At 47.1% G+C, this 21,690-nt stretch overlaps 1 protein-coding gene across 1 annotated transcript in view; it reads left to right on the top strand.

Moving 5' to 3' along the window:
- The window catches only part of LOC137356277 (deleted in malignant brain tumors 1 protein-like), a 25,820-nt gene extending 4,535 nt beyond the window's left edge, over window positions 1-21,285 (top strand). The window contains exons 4-14 of the mRNA XM_068022148.1: window positions 1,213-1,515; window positions 2,974-3,288; window positions 4,059-4,364; window positions 5,690-5,995; window positions 8,181-8,483; window positions 10,369-10,665; window positions 12,814-13,128; window positions 14,610-14,903; window positions 17,674-17,961; window positions 19,713-19,829; window positions 20,399-21,285. Coding sequence (XP_067878249.1) covers window positions 1,213-1,515; window positions 2,974-3,288; window positions 4,059-4,364; window positions 5,690-5,995; window positions 8,181-8,483; window positions 10,369-10,665; window positions 12,814-13,128; window positions 14,610-14,903; window positions 17,674-17,961; window positions 19,713-19,829; window positions 20,399-20,478 — 2,924 coding nt within the window. The 3' untranslated portion in view covers window positions 20,479-21,285. The remainder of the gene's footprint in view (window positions 1-1,212; window positions 1,516-2,973; window positions 3,289-4,058; window positions 4,365-5,689; window positions 5,996-8,180; window positions 8,484-10,368; window positions 10,666-12,813; window positions 13,129-14,609; window positions 14,904-17,673; window positions 17,962-19,712; window positions 19,830-20,398) is intronic.
- The last annotated feature ends 405 nt before the right edge of the window (window positions 21,286-21,690 follow it).

Genomic DNA, 21,690 nt, shown 5'->3' with positions numbered 1-21,690 from the left:
TTAGTTTGGTGTCGGATGTGGAGCGTAGACGGGGAGGTGGGTTTGAGGGGCATCCACGAGCTGGTGAATGGTGAGGCAGTCTCGAGGGCTGAATGGCCTGCTGTTGTTCCCATATTCCAATCCCCTCATTGGACCTTCCTTCTGTCTCCACCTTGCTGAGAACACAAGGCTAGGCTTCAGGTTAATGTCCAGTGTGTGCGTGTTCTATCTGAGTCGAGTCCTGCAATGCGTCTTTGAATGCAATAAAGGTGATATACAGGAGTGTTATGTGACACTGAGCAATGGAAGGGGAGCGAATGTGGAACCCGCCGCTACAGGGGGTACCTGACACAAATAGTAGAGATGCATTTAAGGTGAATCTAGATAAGTACATGGGGAGAGAAGGGAATCAAAGGTTATGCCGAAAATGCTTACTGCCTGTGGAGGTTTAGGAGGAGGCTCACGTAGAGCAAAACCGCTTGTACGGACTAGTCGGGCCTACTTGTCTGCTTGACATGCCACCTACTGCTATGTAATTCTATATAGCGGCATTGTTCAGGGCCACGTTCCATGGGTTTTTGTTTGGAAGCTGTCCGGTAATATGGATAAATGTGGGGAAGAGGAGTTAAGGGACAGATCAGGCATTATCGAAGTGACTGATGGAGGAGTTAGAGAGATACAGCACCGAAACAGGCCCTTCGGCCCACCCAGTCTCCACCAACCACCCATTTCTCCTAATCCGACATGAATCCCACGTTCCCGACCACATCCCGACCTTCCCTCAATTCTCCGACCACCTACCTACACTAGGGGCAATCTTGACAATGGCCAATTTACCTGCCAGCCCGCAAGTCTTTGGCACGCGGGAGGAAACCGGAGCGCCCGGGGGAAACCCACTGTGTCACAGGGAGAACTTGCAAACTCCGCACAGGCAGGGCCCAGAACCGGTGGCGGGTCGCTGGAGCTGTGAGGCTGCGGCGCTAACCGCTGCTTTACTGTTCCATCCCAACGTGAGCGGACCGTTGCTGTCCCTCTGGAAGTGGGACTGGCTCCAAGGCAGGATGAGAGGCTGGGACATGTTGGCGCAGTGCAGGTTTTTCTCACTTCGAGTGTTTGAGATGTCGTGGTCAGAATTCCGGCATTTTCACAGGTCAGGCCTCCCTCACACCTTGCAGCGAAGTCCCTCTGCACTGCATTCTTTGCCAACACGCGGCTTCTTTTCTGTAACCACAGCACAGCCTCCTCAGCCAGTCATGACTGTCACGGGAACGGGTCTGTTTTTCAAAGACGAGACCATCAAATTTGTGTGCTCGGCGCATGCTTTGTACAAAGGGGCGACGATGTCCCTTTACAAAAGGGACAACCCGGATCCGATCCTGTCTGATGTGGTATCTTCCAATCAAAACAACGTGAGGTTCAATATCCCGAACATTAACAAGACCCACGAGGGAATCTACTGGTGCAGCTATCAACTGGAAGTGTCGGAGCTCGTTTTTGTGTCCGAAAGCAGCGAATCGAAGGAGATCAAGGTCATAGGTAAGGACCATTTTCAAGTAAGCACTTTTCCTTCACTCCACACCGTAATGGCATCATCTGTCGTCCGATCTAGGTGATAAATCACAATACAGTCGCTATAAATGGGCGCACACTGGTAGCTACCCAGGGCTGAACTTGCCCAGTCTGGCCTATATGTGACTTCGGACTCACAGCAATGTGGTTGCCTCCCCGCTGCCCTCTGAAATGGCCTGGCAAAGGCACTCAGTTCAAGGGCAATTAGGGATGGGCATCGAATGCATGGCCTTGCCAGCGATGCCCACATCCCATGGCAGAATAAAAACGAAAATGCAGAACAGACTCGAGTGTCTCAATGATCTATTCCTGCTCCTTTGTTCCTATATTCTGGTGACGCGAAGGAGTGGAAAACGTTTCCTTGTGAAAGAGAAAGAAAAAAAATCACTTCATCACAATTTAACTCATGTTTGATTCCAGATCATTGAGGTTCGAGAGGTTCAAACTATCAGCGCAAGTTGGAATCCTTTTTTTTCCTGACAAAGAGGAGGTCGAGGAGCGACATACTAGAGACTGTCCCTTAAAGAAAGATAGCAAGGGGTTCCGTAGGGTAGACCCTGAGAAAATATTTTCGCTTTCCGTGAAATCTTAAGCCCAGGGCCATGAGTATGAGATAGTCACTAATAAATCCAGCCAAGAATTCAGGACAGGAGAAACAGAAAGTGTCGAAGTGAAAGGGTGAGCAGGGAAGAAGGAAAAAAAGGGATAGGGCAGAGAGCAGGAGAGATTAAATGACAGAGATGTCACAGAGCAAATGGAGTGCTAATAGTTGTGACAAAGGACAAAGTATTAGTCCAGAGAGAGTGTTAATGGCAGAATAATGAACAGCTCTATCCAAAAGCAAAAGAAAAACCCGTTTCAGAAAAAAAGTCATGCTCTGAAATTGTTGAACTCAATGTTGAGTCAAGAAGGCTGCATAGTGCCCACTTGGAATGTGAGGTGATGTTCCTTGAGCTTGTTTTGAGGCTCGCTGGGACACTGCAGCAGGCCAAGGGCAGACATGTGGGCACGCGAGAGGAGGGTGGTGAAAGCAACTGGAAGCTCGGGGTCAGACTTGCAGAGGTCAGGACAATCTGCTTGGCCAAGGGAATGCCGAGAAAGTGGAACTCTCCTAACATGGGTTGGTTGAGGAGAATAGTAGAAATGCACTTTGGGAAAAGCTGGGGAGAAGGGAATAGCAGGATATGCAGTTAGCGTTAGATGAAGAGGGTGGTAGGAGGCTCAGGTGGTGTATAAGGGCTGGCACGGAGCTGTTGGGCCGAATGGTTGATTTTTGTGTGCTGTGAATTGTATATAATTCATTCCATGCCATGTCATTCGTCCCCATCTTTTTGGATTACGCAACAGGGCAAACGGCATACATTTCAGTGAATTTCTGTCATGCTTTTTAGGGTCATTAATCTTGTATTCCTTGTGGTTTTTCAGATAACGCTAAACTTCGACTGGTGGATGGGCCCAATTCCTGTTCGGGTAGAGTCGAGGCTTACTACAATGGCACCTGGGGCACTATCTGTGATTCCGGGTGGGACATTCTGGATGTCCAGGTTGTTTGCAATCAGGTCGGATGTGGGTTTGGCCAATCGGCCATTTCCGGTGGCCAGTTTGGAGAAGGGGCAGGCCCGATTTTGCTGGACAACGTCCGGTGCAATGGGTCCGAGTTATTCCTGTGGTCCTGCCCGATCCAGACGATCAGCCCCCGGACCTGCCGACAGAAGAACGATGCTGGCGTCATTTGTTCAGGTGCGTATCTGCCTTGTGGAAGGGAAGGGTGGAAGTAGGCATGGCGAGAGGGTGGACATTAGTCGTGGGCACTGCCTCCAGCGGGTAGTGCCACATATCGTAACGGAGATGCGGTCACCTGCACGAGACATCGCACTGAGGACCCGTCTGCCCTCTGGTCGCATCTTTCTGCCATTCCCTCCATTGCATAGAGTCACAGAGCCATTTTCCTTGTCTACCTTATCTAATGTCATAATCCTGTCCACCTCAACTAAATCTCCCCTCAATCTCCTTTGTCCTAAGGAGAACAAACCCGGCTTTTCCTACCTAACCTTGTAACTAAAATCCCTCGTCCCTGGAACCATTCTGGTAAATCTCCTCCGTACCCTCTCAAGGACCCTCACCTGCTTCCCGAAGTGTGGTGACCAGAACTGGACGCAATGCTCCAATTGGCGCCCAACCAGAGCTTTATAAATGTACCATTATAAAGATACAAGTCCAACAAAACGTATTTCATGGGCTGTTCCGCATTTCAGGATGTGGTGACAGGCACTGCACAACGTCTCCCATTTTTAACTGTTCATTTGAGAAGTGTTCGTGTCAGGTTAACGTTGACCTGCAGTGAACAACTTACATCCAGTGAAATGATGATGAAAGAACTCTTTACTGTCATTATAATGAGCAGAGTATACTCTTTGTGGCAATGACACCTGATATTATGCCTCTATTGATTTATATGCCATTGCGGTGCAATACAGATTTTCGATTCACTGTATTTTCTTTTGACCCAGATCAGTTACAAAGCCCAGAAATAGATGTGTTAAGGACATCCAGTATATTTGCTCAAGGGGAGTCTTTCAGCATTCAATGCGCCTCGCCCAATTACTACAAGGGAGGAACATTTCAATTGCACAAACTCGGCGAGTCCACCTCTGTGAGTTCCTTGGTGGCAGAAGCAAAGTATTCCAACGTCACATTCACTGTCAAAAACATCAACATGAGCCAGAGCGGATATTACACCTGCATGTATCAGTTACAGAGAAGGGGAAAGTTGTACAATTCCACCATGAGTGACAGAGTCAAGATCACTGTGATAGGTAAGTGATCGTCTAGGTTTGAGCCAGTAGGCTTTTTTTGTTTAGTTGTTCATGGGATGTGGGCGTCGCTGGCCAGGCCAGCATTTATTGCCCATCCCCAACTGCCCTTGAGAAGGTGGTGGTGAGCTGCCTTCTTGAACCGCTGCAGTCCATGTGGGGTAGGTACACCCACAGTGCTGTTAGGAAGGGAGATCCAGGATTTTGACCCAGTGACAGTGAGGGAACGGCTGATATATTTCCAAGTTAGGATGGCTCAGAGGGGAACTTGCAGGTGGTCATGTTCCCATGTATCTGCTGCCCTTGTCCTTCTAGTTGGTAGAGGTCGCGGGTTTGGGCGGTGCTGTCTAAGGAGTCTTGGTGAGTTGCTGCAGTGCATCTTGTAGATGGTACACACTGCTGTCACTGTGCGTCGGTGGTGGAGGGAGTGAATGTTTGTGGATGGGGTGCCAATCAAGCGGGCTGCTTTGTCCTGGATGGTGTCGAGCTTCTTGAGTGTTGTTGGAGCTGCACCCGTCCAGGCAAGTGGAGAGTATTCTGTCACACTCCTGACTTGTGCCTTGAAGATGGTGGACAGGCTTTGGGGAGTCAGGAGGTGAGTTACTCACCACAGGATTCCCAGCCTCTGACCTGCTCTTGTAGCCACGGTATTTATATGGCTACTCCAGTTCAGTTTCTGGTCAATGGTAACTCACACGATTTTAATAGTGGGGATTCAGCGATGGTAATGTCATTGAATGTCAAGGGGAGATGGTTAGATTCTCTCTTGTTGGAGATGGTCTTTGCCTGGCACCTGTGTGGCGTGAATGTTACTTGCCACTTATCAGCCCAAGCCTGGATATTGTCCAGGTCTTGCTGCATTTCTACACAGACTGCTTCAGTATCTGAGGAGTCGCAGATGGTGCTGATCTTTGTCCAATGGTCAGCAAACATCCCCACTTTTGACCTTTCGATGGTTGGGCCTAGGACACCACCCCGAGCAACTCCTGCTGTGATGTCCTGGGGACTGAGATGACTGACCTCCGACAACCACAACCATCCTCCTTTGTGCTCGCAATAACTCCAACCAGTGGAGAGTTTTCCCACCGATTCCCACTGTCTTTAGTTCGGCTAGCGGCTCCTTGATGGCATACTCGGATAAATCCTGCCTTGATAGCGAGGCTATGTTGGGAAGCTTAGGCAGTGGGAGCAAGTGTGGGAACAATTCAATCGTTCTTTCAAGGTGTTCTCACCTCGGCACGGTAGGCTGAGTGGCCTCGTTCTGTGGTTATGTGATTTTGCAACACTTCATTGGCTAATTTAATCTCCCTCCCTCCCGTTCATTCTAGAAAAGCCAACCAAACCAAATATTCAGCTCTTCCGAGACTCTGGCAAATATTCCATTGGCGAGTTTGTCAGCGTTAGGTGCACGGCCTCCACAGTCTTCACCGGGGCCATCTTCCTCTTGCTCAAGATTGACGGGGCAACCTCGGTGACCTACCAGGCCGTGCCAATGGCGGGCTTCGCTGTGACCTTTTCCATCGCCAACATCACATATGCTGACGATGGACATTACGCCTGCTTGTTTCAGCTAAAGCGCTCGGGGAAGCTCCACAACTCGACGGAGAGCGACCGGGTGAAGGTGACCGTGACAGGTAAGTAGAGACATCCCTTCAGAGCTCCAATCAGGGTGATCTGCATGGCTACCAAAGTCCATTTTCAGCCCCGCTGGTAAGGAGCTCGATGCCCCTTGAGACGGGCATAATGGAAGCCTATTTGTGAGTTCCCTCGGGTTACTGCAGCATCAAGGACAGGAGGGTGCACGATCCAGTTTGGTGTTTGAATGTGCGAAAGGCGTCGGACTCAGAACTTCATGGAAGCCTTTGGGAAGCAAATAGTAGTGGCAGGCAAATTAATATTTGGAAGGGCTGTAATTTGTCACATGCGGTGATGCAAAACAGGCGATATTCAGATCAGCGCCACCCCCAATCCTTTTGATGCCAGACCTGGTGTTTGATTCCGTTGTCTGCAATGCCACTAGACTTCAGGCACTGTGCATAACGGAAGGCCGAATGGTGACTGCCCACTGAGTGACACATCCCGCCATGAATTTTCAGTCTGTAACCCCCGTTTGCGTCACTTTTACGTGGGCTCCACAGATGCCCCCATCCATTTGCATGAAGTGAGAATGAATTCTTTCGTTCTTCCCTGTCGCTTCCCAATTCAGGATTCCCTCTGGGTAAGATATTGTGGACGAGACTTTTGACTTTTGAGATTGCACCACACCCTCCGTCAGTTAAACATGCCGCCTGGCTGTCAGTCCAATTGAGGACAATAGAATTGCCTGTAAGACGAGGCGTGTAAGGGTGGCTGATGTGATAATCCTGATTTTCCCCTGCCTGTGCTCATTCTTGCTGTCAAACCCCTCCAGGGCCCTCACCCTTCTCTATGCCCATTTTGTGCACGCAACTGAGTCCAATTTCTATCCCAAGTTGTTGCTTTTGTTGTTCTTGGTGGTCCTTGCCAAGACAGACATTCAAACATACTGTGCTTCCACCGCCTTCTGAGGAAGAGATCTCTGAAGTCGCATGACCCACTGTCTTCAATGGGCGACCCTTATTTTTAAACATTGACCCCCTAGTTCAAGATTCTCCCACAAGGGGAAACATCCTTTCCACATCCGCCCTGTCAAGACCCCTCAGGATCTTATCTGTTTCAGTTCAGTCGCCTCTTCCTCTTCTAAACTCCAGCGGATACAAGCCTAGCCTGTCCAACCTTTCCTCATAAGACAGCCCACCCATTCCAGGTATTAGTCGAGTAAACCTTCTCCGAACTGCCTCCAACGCACTTACATAATTCCTTAAATAAGGAGATCAATACTGCACACAGTACCCTAGATGTGGTCTCACCAATTCCCTGTGGAACTGAAGCATAACCTCCCTACTTTTATATTCAATTCCCCTCGAGATAAACGACAACATTCTATTAACTTTCCCAATTACTTGCAGTACCTGCATACTAACCTCTGGTGACTCATGCACCCGGACACCCAGATCCCTCTGCATCTCAGAGCTCTGCAAATCTCTCACCATTTTGATAATATGCTTCTTTTTCATTCCTCCTGCCACAATGGACCATTTCGCATTTTCCCACTCGGGCTACGTTTGCCAGATCTTTTCCCTCTCACTTAACCTATCTGTATCCCTTTGTAGCCTCCTTATGTCCTCTTCACAACTGACTTTCCTACCTATCTTTGTGTCTTGAGCAAATTTAGCAACCATACCTTCAGTCCCTTCATCCAAGTCATTTATATAAATGGTAAAAAGTTGAGACCCCGACACTGATCCCTGTGACACACCACTCATTACATCCTGCCAACCAGAAAATGACCCATTGATGCCCACTCTCTGTTTCCTGTTGGCTAACCAATCTTCTATCCAGAACCCCCCAGTCAGTATCGTGATGATAATATTCACATGTTAAGATGTAACCAAAATTACTCGATTGACAGATATTCTCTGAATAACTTTCAAGCGATGCCTTTTGTCACAATCCACGAGATGTGCTTCAGTCATGTACATCTCCATTCCCAATATGCTCTTGGTGATTAAAAACATGGAAGGGAAATGGCTGATGCGTGTGGTTATGTTATATTTCTGAATGGGTGGGAAATTCATCTTGCCCTCTGCTCCAGTCCTCACTAGATATTCAGTTGCATTGACTTCACTATTGGGCGGGATTTAGAATGGGCGACAGATGCGGCCCCTGCCCATTTTACACTTGGCCCATGATGGTACGGTTTGATCGCGGCCACCAGCTCACTCTCTTCTTTCGATGCAGATAAACTGCAGAGGCCATCGATTTCCGTGTTGCGATTGTCCGCCGCCTTTGTTCAAGGTGAAGCCGCAAATTTCCGATGCTCCTCCTCCAGCGTCTTTGCGGTGATAACATTTTACCTCTACAAAGTCGGGGAGTCTGGTGCTGTTACCTCTGTGGGGCCGATCTCAGCATCCAGCGCCGTCTTAACTGTGCAAAATGTAACCTTGCACCAGGAAGGCTTCTTCACCTGCATGTTCCAAGTGCTGATCAAAAGCAAGCTGTACTCGTCAACTCACAGCGACCGGGTCAAGGTAACAATCGCAAGTGAGTCGCCCATTCAAATACTGTCCTTCTGAATTCATTTTCACTTCTGAAATGCATGTTCAACCGGGATACATCATGCGATGAACACTGCACAGAATGACAGGCCTTTGGCGAGGCCTCAAAGGAGATTTATCACAATGCTAGCTTGGGCAAGGGAATGTGGTTTTGTGCTTGAGCTGGAGGATTGTGCCCCAATTCTAGGACACCGCAGACTTTCGAAAGGATGCCGAGGCTTTGGAGAGGGTGCGGAGGGAGGTTGACAGGAATGGTCCCAGGGATTCGGGGACTTCAGTAAATGTGGAGAGACTGGTGAAGCTGGTATTGCTCTTCTTGGAGCAGAGAAGGTGAAGGGGCCGAGTTAATCGAGGTGTTCAGGATTGTCAGGGCTTGTCAGAGAATAGACGTGGAGGAAGCTTGCTGACCGTCAGGAGGGTCAGTGACGAGAGGGCAGAGTTTTATTAATGATTTGGACGTGAATATAGGAGGTATGGTCAGTAAGTTCGCAGGTGACACGGAAATTGGTGGTGTAGTAAATAGTGAGGAGGAAAGCCTTAGATTACAGGACGATATAGATGGGCTGGTAAGATGGGCAGAGCAGTGGCAAATGGAGTTTAATCCTGAGAAGTGTGAGGTGATGCATTTTGGGAGGCCTAACAAGGCAAGGGAACATACAATGAATGGTAGGACTATAGGAAGTAGAGAGGGTCAGAGGGATCTTGGTGTATTTGTCCAGAGATCACTGAAGGCTGCAGCGCAGGTCGATAAGGTGATTAGGAAGGTATATGGGATACTTGCCTTTATTAGCCGAGGCATAGAATATAAGAGCAGCGAGGTTATGATGGAGCTGTATAAAACGCTAGTTAGGCCACAGCTGGAGTACTGTGTACAGTTCTGGGCACCACACTATAGGAAGGATGTGATTGCACTGAAGAGGGTGCAGAGGAGAATCACCAGGATGTTGCCTGGGCTGGAGCATTTCAGCTGTGAAGAGAGACTGAAAAGGCCGGGGTTGTTTTCCTTCGAGCAGAGAAGGCTGAGGGGGGACCTGATTGAGGTGGACAAAATTATGAGGGGCATTGATAGGTTAGATAGGAAGAAACTTTTTTCCCTTAGCGGAGGGGCCAATAACCAGGGGGCATAGATTGAAGGCAAGGGGCAGGAGGCTTAGAGGGGATTTGAGGAGCAATCTTTTCACCCAGAGGGTGGTTGGAATCTGGAACGCACTGCCTGAAGGGGTGGTCGAGGCAGGAACCCTCACAACATTTGAGAAGTATTTAGATGAGCACTTTAAATGCTATAGCATACAAGGCTACGGGCCAAGTGCTGGAAAATGAGATTAGTATAGGTAGGTGCTTGATGGCTGGCACAAACACGGTGGGCCGAAGGGCCTGTTTCTGTGCTGTATATCTCTATGACTCTAAGATAATTGACAACAAATGCCAATGGGTTGTAGGCGTTTGTTTATTTCGAACATGATTTGAAGACATAATTTACTCCTCAGTTTGGGGCCATTCTGTCTCTCTTCCGTATTCTATCATACATTCCTGCTTGCACATTTATAACAAAACCACTCTGTGAAGTGTGATCTGTAGTGACACCTTTCCACCAGTGCATCAGCTCCAGCGAGCGGTGCCTGTGATTCCTGGATTCCAGCTCTCGATTCCTGCATCTCCTGGCCCCACTGCATCCAAACCACAGTGTCATCGCCTTCCCGCTTTTGAAATCCCGTTCTCAGTCTGTTCCCCCAGATTGAGAATCCGGAGTGCTCAACGCAATGTCGAGCTGAGAGATGTGAGTTGCTTGGGCTGCCTTGCTGCACCCATTTCAGGCAGTGTGTGTAAAAACAGCTTTTCCCGGCATACCATTCACCTGTGTTGTCTTTCAGGTAGCGTGGAAAGACCCATTATCTCCATGAACACGGAATTCGAGAAGTTTCCACAGGGCCAATTGCTCACTATCTTGTGCACAGCCCCGAAACCGTACCGCACGCGTGACTTCCACCTCTACCAAGATGGTCTTTTGGCCAATGCTCGGATGTCTGTGCGGGACTTTGTAGCCGAGTTTACCATTGCAAATACAAGCATGGCCAATCAAGGGGATTACACTTGTGCGTACCGAACGACGATAGTGGGACGAGGGTACAACTCGACCCAAAGCGAAGCCCTTTCAATAACCATCGCAGGTAGGCGACTTCAATAATGACAGTGAAATCTGACATTCAGGAATGGTCACGAGCGCATCTACAGTCATGTGGCCCAGCTGGTATTCAGTCTTTCACCACAAGCATTAACACGCTCTCTGCCTTTGTCCCATGACTGCTTTGTTATATACTCTCTCCTACCCCCCTTGCCCTATTAAAACACCTTTCCCTTTTGTTCTCACATTTCCAGCCTCAGCAGCGTTTTGTGTTTATTTTAGCGACAATTGTGGAGGACCACTCTAATCCTGTTCAGGTTTTGGGGGTATTATTTTGTCGTGCATGGGGATAGACAGTGGGTGGCATTGCATTTTCCATGATTTCTTGCTTATAAGGGGAGCAATTTTAACTTTGAGTAATCGTGTAGAATAGGCGGGATCAAATGGGACACTTCATCAGTTAGCGAGAGGGTGATATCAAGGCAATGCTGACAGTGTGGGTTCAATTCCCCCGACTGGCTATGGTCATTCATGGTGATCTACCTTCCCCTTGTGGTGATCATCAAGCGATACATTAGCAATTCTCTCTCTCTCTCTCTCTCTCTCTCTAATGTCGAGAGATGCCCGAGGCCTTCTGGGATTGCAGCTACAACAAAAAAAAAAAAAATTGGGCACTCATTTACACGCCACGAATAACTTCTCCTTCCGTTGCAGTTCATCGGATGGAGCTAAGCGGGGAATGGCTTTGAAATGGGCGTGGCTGAATGGTGTTGGTCCCTGTGGATTAGGGAGAGGTGTTGGGCAGTGGGTGCAAAATGGGCAGTTTCCCATCGGCTGCCTGTTACGTGGTTTAGCCAATAGTCCGCTTAACTGACTTCAGTGGAATTGATTATTGGGCGGCCGGTACAGCACGGATCCTGACTGCTCGTTTTGCGTCCGCTCTACTGTTCAGCCGAGCTGGTGCGTCTGGTTTCTGCGTTCTAACTACCACAAGTATTAGTGTGTGATGTGAAATTCAAATTCGGAGGTTGGTATTCGCCTTGGGCAGCAGTGCATCAAGTTCCCATTAGACCACCCGAAGGTGTATCCCAGTCCATTGTCGTTGATGGTACTGCCGCTCCGAATGGGCAGCCGGTCCAATACCACCCGATATTGCCACTGCTGGGGATTGACCGCTCACCCATTGGACGTCAATGGAGCTGAAAGGCGGGTGGGATGTATTATAGGCGGCCGATAGGCTCCAGCCCAAGACGAATTTCAACCTCAGAGTGTTCGGGCAACTGGGCAAAGGCTTCGATAAGGAACAAACAGTTGGACGAGTTGGAGATGCCCCATAGAAACCCCCTGCAAGGGGACAGTGCGAGGCCAGCAGAATGGGCAGAGTGGTCGCAGGTGGACTTTAACACTGGCGGGCGTGAGGCGACGCATTTTGGCAGAAGGAAGAGGGAGAGGCAATGTATACACATTGGCACAGTCCCAAAGAGTGTGTGCAGCAACAGAGGGACCTGGGGGTGCCTGTGCATCGATCTTTGAAGGTGGCAGGGCATATTGAGAGAGTGGTCAGTAAAGCAGAGGGGATCTTGGGATTCGTAAGGAGAGGCACAGAGTACAAAAGCAGGGAGGTTATGCTGAACATTTATGAAGCTCTGGCTGGGCCCCAGCTGGAGAATTGTGTCCAGTTCTGGGCACCACACTTCAGGTAGGAGGTGAGGGTCCTTGAGAGGGTGCAGAGGAGGTTTACCAGAATGGTTCCAGGGATGGGGGGGGATTTCAGTTACAAGGTTAGGTTGGAAAAGCTGGACTTGTTCTCCTTAGAACAAAGGAGATTGAGGGGAGATTTATTAGACGTGTACAAGTTTATGACAAGCTTACCTAGACTAGACAAGGAGAAGCTGTTCCCATTAACACAGATTGAAAGTCTTGGGCAAAAGATGCAGGGGGGAATATGAGGAAGCACTTTTTAATGCAGTAGGTGCTAATGGCCTGGAACTCGCTGCCCACAAGGGCAGGGTGGAAGCAGAGATGATCACAGACTTCAAAAGGAAGTTGGATGGCCAGCTGAGAGAAATAGACTTGCAGGGGGTAAGGGGTTGAGCCGGGGAGTGGGACTGACTGCACAGCTCCGTGGAGAGCTGGCGTGGACTCGATGGGCCGAATGGCCTGGAGTGTAACACCTCTTTTATCACCCGAACAGAAAGCATGGAGCAGCGACTGGTGAACGGGAGTAACCCTTGTGAGGGCCGAGTGGAGATCTCCTTCGGCGACAGCTGGGGGACCATCTGTGATGACCAGTGGGGATTGCTGGACGCCAAAGTTGTCTGCAGTGCTCTGGGGTGCGGAAACGCTGTCGCCGCGCCAACGCACGCTCGCTTCGGAAGGGGCGCCGGACCCATATGGTTGGACGATGTCGCCTGCCGCGGAGATGAATCGGTGCTGTGGTACTGCACGTCCAGGTTTTGGGGTCAGCACAACTGCCATCACGGAGAGGATGCCAGTGTCATTTGTTCCGGTAAGGGCAGTGCCATTCTAAAATATTCCCATCCTAATTGACAGTTTTACCGTGGGGAACAAAATGGTGCCATTTTCAAAGCATCGTGGTACACAGAGACATTTTGGAGAAGCTATTCATCTTGCGCTCATCAGAACAGTCCGCAAGAATACTCATGTAAGGGAAAGCAGCAGATTTATACTGTGTGAGAAAAGAGTACTGATTGGTTGGCAAGTGGACTCTGACTGGTAGAGACGTTGCCATGGAGAATGCACCAGTATTGCAGTACATGAATTTCAATGCCAGGGCGATGCTTGGCATATTGGCCGTACATCACAAAGACTGGTGGATTGTGTCAAACATGTCCCTTCCGCTGTTCGCAATGGGCAAGGTACAAACCGTGCCCAACCAGCCTGTGCTTGCGGTATGCAAAACATAGTGTCCAACATTAGATGTGATTCTGCGATTGCACAACATTTGCTAAATAATCCTCAGTGTGCTAAGAATTACGCTGACAACCAGTTTAAGATCATCAGTCGGGCTCGAAATGTGGTGCATCTGCGCGTACTGGAAGCTGCATATATTAATACACAGGGCCCTGCTCTTTGCAGACAGAAAGAACATGTGCACACATTGCGCCTGTTGCAGCTAAACAAAATAAGTGACAGCCATTCGCTGGTTCATTCCTCAGGGCAATGCCTTGACCAATCAGGGTCAAGATGCCTGGTTTAAATTTCAAGTAAAGCTGGGCAGGTAACTGTCAGTCACCATAAACTGGTGCATTCTCCATGGCAACACCTCCACCAATCAGAATCCACTTGCCAACCGATCAGCACTCTCTTCTCATACAGGATAAAGTTGTTGCTCTCCCTTACATTGGCATTCTTGCGAATTGTCCTGATGAGTGCAAGATGGAAAGCTTTGACAAATGTCTCTGGTTTCAGCAATACTCAAGTTCTGTATCACCAAATGACATAGGCAATTTCAGAAAGATAGTGGCATTCAATATTTATCTTATTATGAATTAAAACGACAACAAATGCGCATTTTTGTGAAGAAGCTTCAAACGAGAAGACTAATTTATTGACTTATTTTCTCATCATGATGTTAGACACTGATTTCATGAGATGGCTGGCATTATTTGCTTGCACAAGTAGTCAATATTTTCCCGCACACTTGTTGTAATGATGTGGAGTATTCCAGATAGATATCCATCAGTCAGGAGTGATCTCTCTCTGTCTCTCTCTCCCTGTGTTTCCCCCTCTGTGCTTCCGCCCCCTCTCTGTCTCGTCCACGCTCTCTGTGTCCCCCTCTCTCTCTGTCCCCTCTCTTTCTCTCTCCCTCCCCTTTCGCTCCCTGTCCGCCCTCTCTCTCTGTCCCCCTATCTCTGTGTCCCCTCTATCTCTGTCCCCCCTCTCTCTGTGATAGTCAGCTATGAAGATTGGAATTGGTGCATGTTTGTGTTTTCATTGATTCCCCTCTACAATGCTGTTTTGTCTCAGGGATCAAGCCGACAATACTTTTGGAACCCAGCTACAACGTATTTCTGAAAGGGGAGTCGGTTATTATAAATTGCACCATCGGAGAACGAAACACAAGCCGAGGAATTGACTTTTACATCAATAACGTTTACCTGACCCACCGAGACCTCCAGCAAGGAGTCAATTCCGCCACCATTCAATTGACCAATTTAACTGAGAAGGATGCTGGGATGTACAGCTGCAAGTATGGAAACCAACTTTCTGGACGATACCTAAATTCTTCTCTCAATGCCTCCGTGTACATCGCTGTAACAGGTGAGAAGGCTATATATTTTCATGCATATGAAGATCACACTGCATAGATGCCAACTATGAAATAATCTTGCAGGAAAGGTGGAAAGGAGAGCAATATATATATATATATATAAAAAGGGCAGAATGAACGAATTATGGAATGAAAGGCAGGAAGATTGAAAGGAAGAAAGCAGGAAGGGAAGACAGGAAGACAGAGAGAGAGAGAGAGAACGAAAATGTAGGGCAGAAAAAAAAGGCAAAAGAAAAGAAGGGACACATAAATTGTCTTTTATATCAAGGACCTCTCACAATCTCAGGGCTTCCCAAACACATGTTGCAGCCCATTCAGTAACTTCCAAGTTCAGCCACTTCGGCAATGCGGGGAAGGAAACAGCTCTGTTGCGCACAGCAAGATCCCACCACGAATAACGTGGTAGGCAAACTGCGTCACCCGCTTTGCTGATGTCGGGCACAGGATAAATGCTGTTCCCCGGGGCAGAGAGAGAAGTCCCCTGCATTTCTTCCAGTCATACCATGCAGCTGTTCACATCCACCTAAGCTGTGTTCCTTGTTCCGTGCCATTTATTGGGGCAGAATTGAGTGAATTGAATTTAGTTGTGTCAAGACTGAGGCGCGAGGAGTGCACTGTCTATTCGAGTTCTACTCGCCACAGGTCACAGCATATATTTAAATTTTCCCACTTACTGATATCATCAATCTTATATTCTATTTTTCCCAGAATTGAACACACTAACCAGGTTTCTTTAATGAGCTATAACATTTTCAGTTTATTATAAAACAACTCTAAACCAGTAATGAAGAAAAATATAAACACACAGATTGAAATTTTAAAGTTCCCTTTTTGCCATAGCCCCTCACAGTCACACACTCACGCATACACTGGTTAACTGGAAAAATAAAAGGGATTTTTATTCAGAGCTCTGTTACAGACAAAAAAGAAAACCACTTGAGCGTAATACGTGCTAATTCTTGAAGAAAACAGCAGATGAGATTGTTGTGTTCCAAAACTGGCACATAATCTGGCCTCCGAGTACACATAGACGGGTCACTGGGATCTGTTCCAACAGTTCTTTTCAGGCAGCTTTGAGAAATAATTTAGCAGGTTTTTCTTCAAAGATGGGTGGCGAGATGAGTTGACACAGTGGACTTCTCAGGGTCTTTTAGAGAGGTGCTGGAAAGCTGAGCTGGGTTGTCGTCTTCTCTCCTTCCCTGGGAATTCCCTTCTCCTTCAGCTGGCTTGACTGTTTAAACATTCATCAAGAATTGAGTCTCTTCCTCCGTGACACTTTTTCAAAAAAAAAACAGAAGTACTTTCATAACACCATACATTTCTTCGATAAAATGTCTGGATCCCTCGAATGGTGTCACCTAATCATTTACTCATTGCGGTCCACAATTTTCCCACGTTTGAATGCTGAGGGCGATTGTGGTCACTAGAAGTGTCAGTTTCAAAGAAAGGAGGGAGGGGTGAAAGAACAAGGAATAAAACTTGCCTTTCAGTGTCATCCCTTGGGAAATTCAGGACGTCCAACGCATTTTATAGACAATTAAGTACTTCTGAGATGTAGCCTCTCTTGTATTGTAAGGGGTAAAAAGGAAACAGAAATTGATTAATTCAAATGCAAATTTGATCTTTCACATAATAACATTTTTGGATACAGTATGTGAGACATTTAAGAGACATGGCATGTGGTAAGTTTAACAGGAAGGATTTAAGCATTATTCTTTTCAAACACTCAGTCAGGCAGGTTCCTTCTGACCTGCAAATTGTGCGGGAACAAATTGAAGACTCAATCGAAAAGTTGTTGTGCTTAATAAAGTTAATTTATTTGTATGGATTTAAAAACGGGCACCGGTTTAAGATATTTATGGAAAATTTAAATTGATTAGAGAAAATGATGACATGTTTAACAGTTTGAGAAAGAAAATAATTTTTAAAAGCTGCTCATTCCTTTACTCCCAACAAATAAAAGCTTCAACAAGATCCAGGGTCAGAATGCTCAACTGTGTTGCCAATAATTTGTCTTGCAATAAGCTGAAGTGGCCAGCGCCTGTCAATTGCAGATGCTCCTTCCAACACCTGTTGGGATCCTGCCTCTTGACTGCAGTAAAGGTCTCTGATGAATGCAGCCTTTTGTACCCCTTTTCAGGGCATGGGCCTGGGTTATTATATTGACAGGCTATGACGTTTCCCTTAAAAAAACACGTAACTCAATTATATTCTGAGGTCTTTGTTTAAACCGCGGGGTTTGAACCCGCCCACAAAGTTGCTCACCTTTCTTTCTGTACTTTTTAATCTCAGGAAGCTGCTTGTAGTCAATCTTCCAGATAACGATACTTGTAGAATTTGTTAGAACGCGAGGCCCCATCTTATCTAAGTTGCACAGTCTCCAAGATCTATTCTTCAGAAATACAAATACCGATGTCATTCTCTTCACCTGCGCTATCTCTGTTCCCTTACGATAACATTGTTAGCCTCTCAGTTCGGCAAGTTCAGTAGGTTTATTTTTTCAAAGGGTTGAAAACACAATTCTGATCTCAGCACTGTCGGATAATTCCTTGCTGAGCATGATGGTTAATCTGGTCATGCTCACTCACAGACCTTCAGCCACATTAGTTAAGGGCAGGCACAGTTGGTTCACCTCGCCTGCAGAGAGCGCCAGGCTGTTTTGGCTTTCTAATGTACATTAATTTCGAGTATAACGGTATAATTACATGCTTGCCGACGTGTCTGCGGAACTTTCATTCATCCGCGTGTTCTTCGAAACAGATCCTCTGCAAAAGCCTAAAATAGACTTATTCACAGTCGGAGGGAAAAATCTCATTAACTGCACGGTTCAAAATGGCACAGCAAATGGCACGATGTACTTATTGGAAGTGGGTACCAGTGGATCGAGGCAAGTGCAACGTTTGTCAATGCCAAATTCTACCTTCACCTTTCCCTTAAACAACAGCGGTGATAGTATTGAGGGTCGCTATGTTTGTTCATACGAAGTGCAAGTAAATGGAAGATTACTCAACTCGACTTACACCGAATCTGTTCTCGTTGCCGTTCGAGGTGAGTGAGGTTTGCATTGCAAGCATTTAGAATTGCCGGGGCTTATCGGGAGGGGAGGCCCTCAATTTAAGGCGACATTGAATTGCATAGAATTACATAGAAGCTATCGCATAAGAACAGGCTATTTGGCCCAACTGTTTATTTATTTTTTATTTAGAGATACAGCACTGAAACAGGCCCTTCGGCCCACCGAGTCTGTGCTGACCAACAACCACCCATTTATACTAACCCTACAGTAATCCCATATTCCCCTACCAGCTACCTACACTAGGGGCAATTGAGGCCGTTCAGCCCATCGTGTCTGCACCGGCTCTCCGAGTGAGCCATTGACTTAGTGCCCGGTCCCCTGCCTTCTCCACCTAACCTTGTCCATTCTTGCTTTTCAAGTAACTTTTGAATGCTTCAGTAAGGTTATGAAAGGTTATTCTAGGTCATGGAAACGTTTCTAACCGGAATGGTAAATGTTAAAATCTAGCCATTCGAAACTAAAAGCTGAGTTGTTATCATTCATTCACATTTAACTTTATTTGAACCCCTCTTGGTAGTCTGGGAAAGTGGACTAACATAGGAAATAGGGCACAGTACAGAAAACCAATCATTTATATGATGCTGAACGCATTCTTTCCTACTTTATATTCGACCACTTTTTCTTTGCAGAACAGGTAAGGGCATGTGCTGTTGACATTTTCTATGCACTGTGAAGGCAGGATGGTTGTGAGAGAGATAAGCTTGCAGTCACTGGTGATGAATAAGAAGATTGCAATCTTTCCAGTTCTGGGAATGAAGACACAGAAATGTCCAAGCTTTGTAACCTTAGACTAACACACCATCGAAGGAGTTTTATCGTGTCTGTGCAGGACACTTGGTAGAGCTATCTAATTAACCACACACTCTGCCTCTTTACTCGTTTCATTCACTTTCTAGTCTATCTCCAAATCCATTTTGAGAGTTAATATCACACCGATCCCTTACGGGGAGGTGGTGGTGATGCCCCTGAGCTCATACGCTAAAGACCAAGACTAGTGTTGTGAGGCCATTGGTTCAAATCCTATCACGTGAAATTTTAATTTAATGAATAAGTCTGAAATTTTTTGAAACAAAGCTAATCCAATGATGACCATTCAACCATCTGCTTCACTACTGTCCTTTAGGGAAGGGAGTCTGCCGTCCGGACCTGGCCTGGCCTATATGTGACTCCAGACGCACAGCCACGGGGTTGACTTTGAATGGCCTCGCAAGCCACTCAGTTCAAGGGCAATTAGGGACGGGCAATAAATGCTGGCCTGCCCAGCGACGCCCACATCCCATGAACGAATAAAAAAGGACACTCCTAATCTCACGTCAGCGATAAGCTTTACAGGAGGCAGACATCAGCCATTGACATGAGCAGGAGGAGTCTGCGGATGGGTAAAGACAGTGGGTCCATCTTAGGGCATTGATCCATCACAAAGACAACGTTTTCACCTGCTTTACCCATTAGTTGTTGGGAGCTTGTTACAATTCTGTCTAAGATACTTTCTCCAGGAGACCAATACATTGATGCCAATTGAATTGAAAAGTGGGTGGGGCCTATAACTGGGGGGAAAATCCGAATGCATCTCTTTTGGGCACCCGGCACAGATGACGTTCACAGCAAGAATTTTTTGGGGAAGAAAGGGTTTCATGTTCAATTGATTGGCGTACAAGAAATGTCTGAAATGATACCGTTAAACTGACTTACATTGGTGTTTTTTTTTACAAACTCACTCCAGGATCCTCCAATGTTAAGACGATCATCGGCTGGTTCTTAGCGACTGTGATCCTGCTCCTGATTCTGGTCCTTTTTGTGTATTACTTCAGAAAACCGAAGACGTGCAAGAGTAAACGTGGTAGGATGCACACTTTATGTCGGTGCACTTCTTACTTTCTGCATTTGCAACATGCAGTCAGAAGACCTAACCTTTTGTGGGTCTCTGCACCCGTTGTGACGCTATTGGGATCACTTTCTGCACCCACTGCACGCTGAAATCTCCATTGGCAGCTTGGCGTCCCAGGCCTGAGAAAAGCCGCTTGACAAAAGCAGGTGGCTCTCTGACGGCCTGGGGAGTTGGGGTCGGTGTGGGGCTCCTGATCGGGCCGCCCTCAATGCCCTAACCACCCCCAACACCCTCAATGAGGTGGATATCTGGCCTAAGACCAATTAAGGGCCTGGGGACTGTAAAATCCGGACTGGATCTTCAGGCCCGGCAGGGGGCGGGATCGCCACCGACTTTTCGATTGGTGGATGGCTCCTGTCCGACAAGGGAAAAAGTCCGGCCGAAGTATCTTTGAAATCGCATTCTGATCGAATCACATACATGAATGTAATATTTATTCTTTGTACGTTGTCTTTGTTCTGCTTTGGATGTGCACCAATGATATTATTTAAATAATAACCTGATGTATTTCCAACCCACAGAATACAGGATTTACGTTCGAGAACGACTGCTTGATGATGTGACTCATATAGAAGCAATAGATGACGATACTACCTTTTAATTGGACAATACTTTGTGCACTGTACTCGGAAGAAAGATACAGTGTGAAGATATTTCAGGACTTGATAGTTGTTATGTGTGGTAGCGTAATGAGCAGTACGACTCTCGCCTCCCATTATATGTCAGTATTTAGATTTAAGGTAGTCAATTGAAGTAGATATTGGCTGGTCACGTAACGAGTACCTGTTGTGATCCCGTTCCTCGTGCACTGGCTTCCAAGATTTAGTTTTTTTTTATCCTGTGCTTCCTGTCAACCTCCTTTTAGCATTTTGCCGATGCAGGTGGAAAACCCAGATGTTCACCAGTAACAACACCGCCAACATCTGTCAACAGAGATCAAGCTGCAAAAAGTAGCCGTGTGCTGGAGCTAATTGAAATCGAATTTCGACTGCTAATGGGATTGGAGCAGTTTAGAAACAGTTGCGGAATTTCATCTGGGCGGAGACGCAACAATGGGCGCCGTCCCCTCGGCCGCCCACACGGCGCCCACCCGGCATTCCGTTGCACTGACTTGAATGGGAATAGGTATCGGGCAGGGGGCGCCTAACTTGCGGCCGATGGGGATACCGTCCATTTTGTGCAACTGCCCAGATGCCATTTTATAGACCGTGCCCAGAGTTCCAAATCTGCTTGATGCAACAACACTCAGTTCAACTCAGACTTGTATCAGACAGATTAAGCGACATAATTTTCATGTGATAAATATTTCCATGCCCACAGTCTAAAAATAACTGGTGGAGATCAGTCTGCCCTCTCAGATGGATGTAAATGATGCCATGACATTATTTCATAGTGGGGTGTGGGGTGGGGGGGAAGGGGTATTCATATTTTAGGTGTAATTATCCCTCGACAAATATCAGTGGAAAAGATTACATGACCACTGTGGGATCTTGCTGTGCGCACCATTAGCTGTGGCGTTTCCTCCATTGCAACAGTGACTTTATTTCAAAAGTGTTTCATTGGCTTGGACCCTCCTGACGTCATGAAAGGCACCAATTGAAGAATTAAGAACTCTATTTTAACCTAACAAGTAACATTCGCCAATGTGAAACGGTCCCTTTTTGCTTGTTCTCTGAACTGCTTTCTGCAAATTTCTCCTTTTGTTTGCAAGAAAAGTCTTTACTCGCAGTTAGAATTGGCTCACATTGATTGTAGGAAAGCGAGGGCTGATCTGATCGAGGTGTTTAAACTGGTCAAAGGATTTGTATCACTT

This window comes from Heterodontus francisci, chromosome 45, assembly GCF_036365525.1.
Source record: "Heterodontus francisci isolate sHetFra1 chromosome 45, sHetFra1.hap1, whole genome shotgun sequence".
NCBI classification, from domain to species: domain Eukaryota; kingdom Metazoa; phylum Chordata; class Chondrichthyes; order Heterodontiformes; family Heterodontidae; genus Heterodontus; species Heterodontus francisci.
The sequence above is the reverse complement of the archived record's forward strand: the minus strand, read 5'-3'. Positions and strand labels throughout refer to the sequence as shown.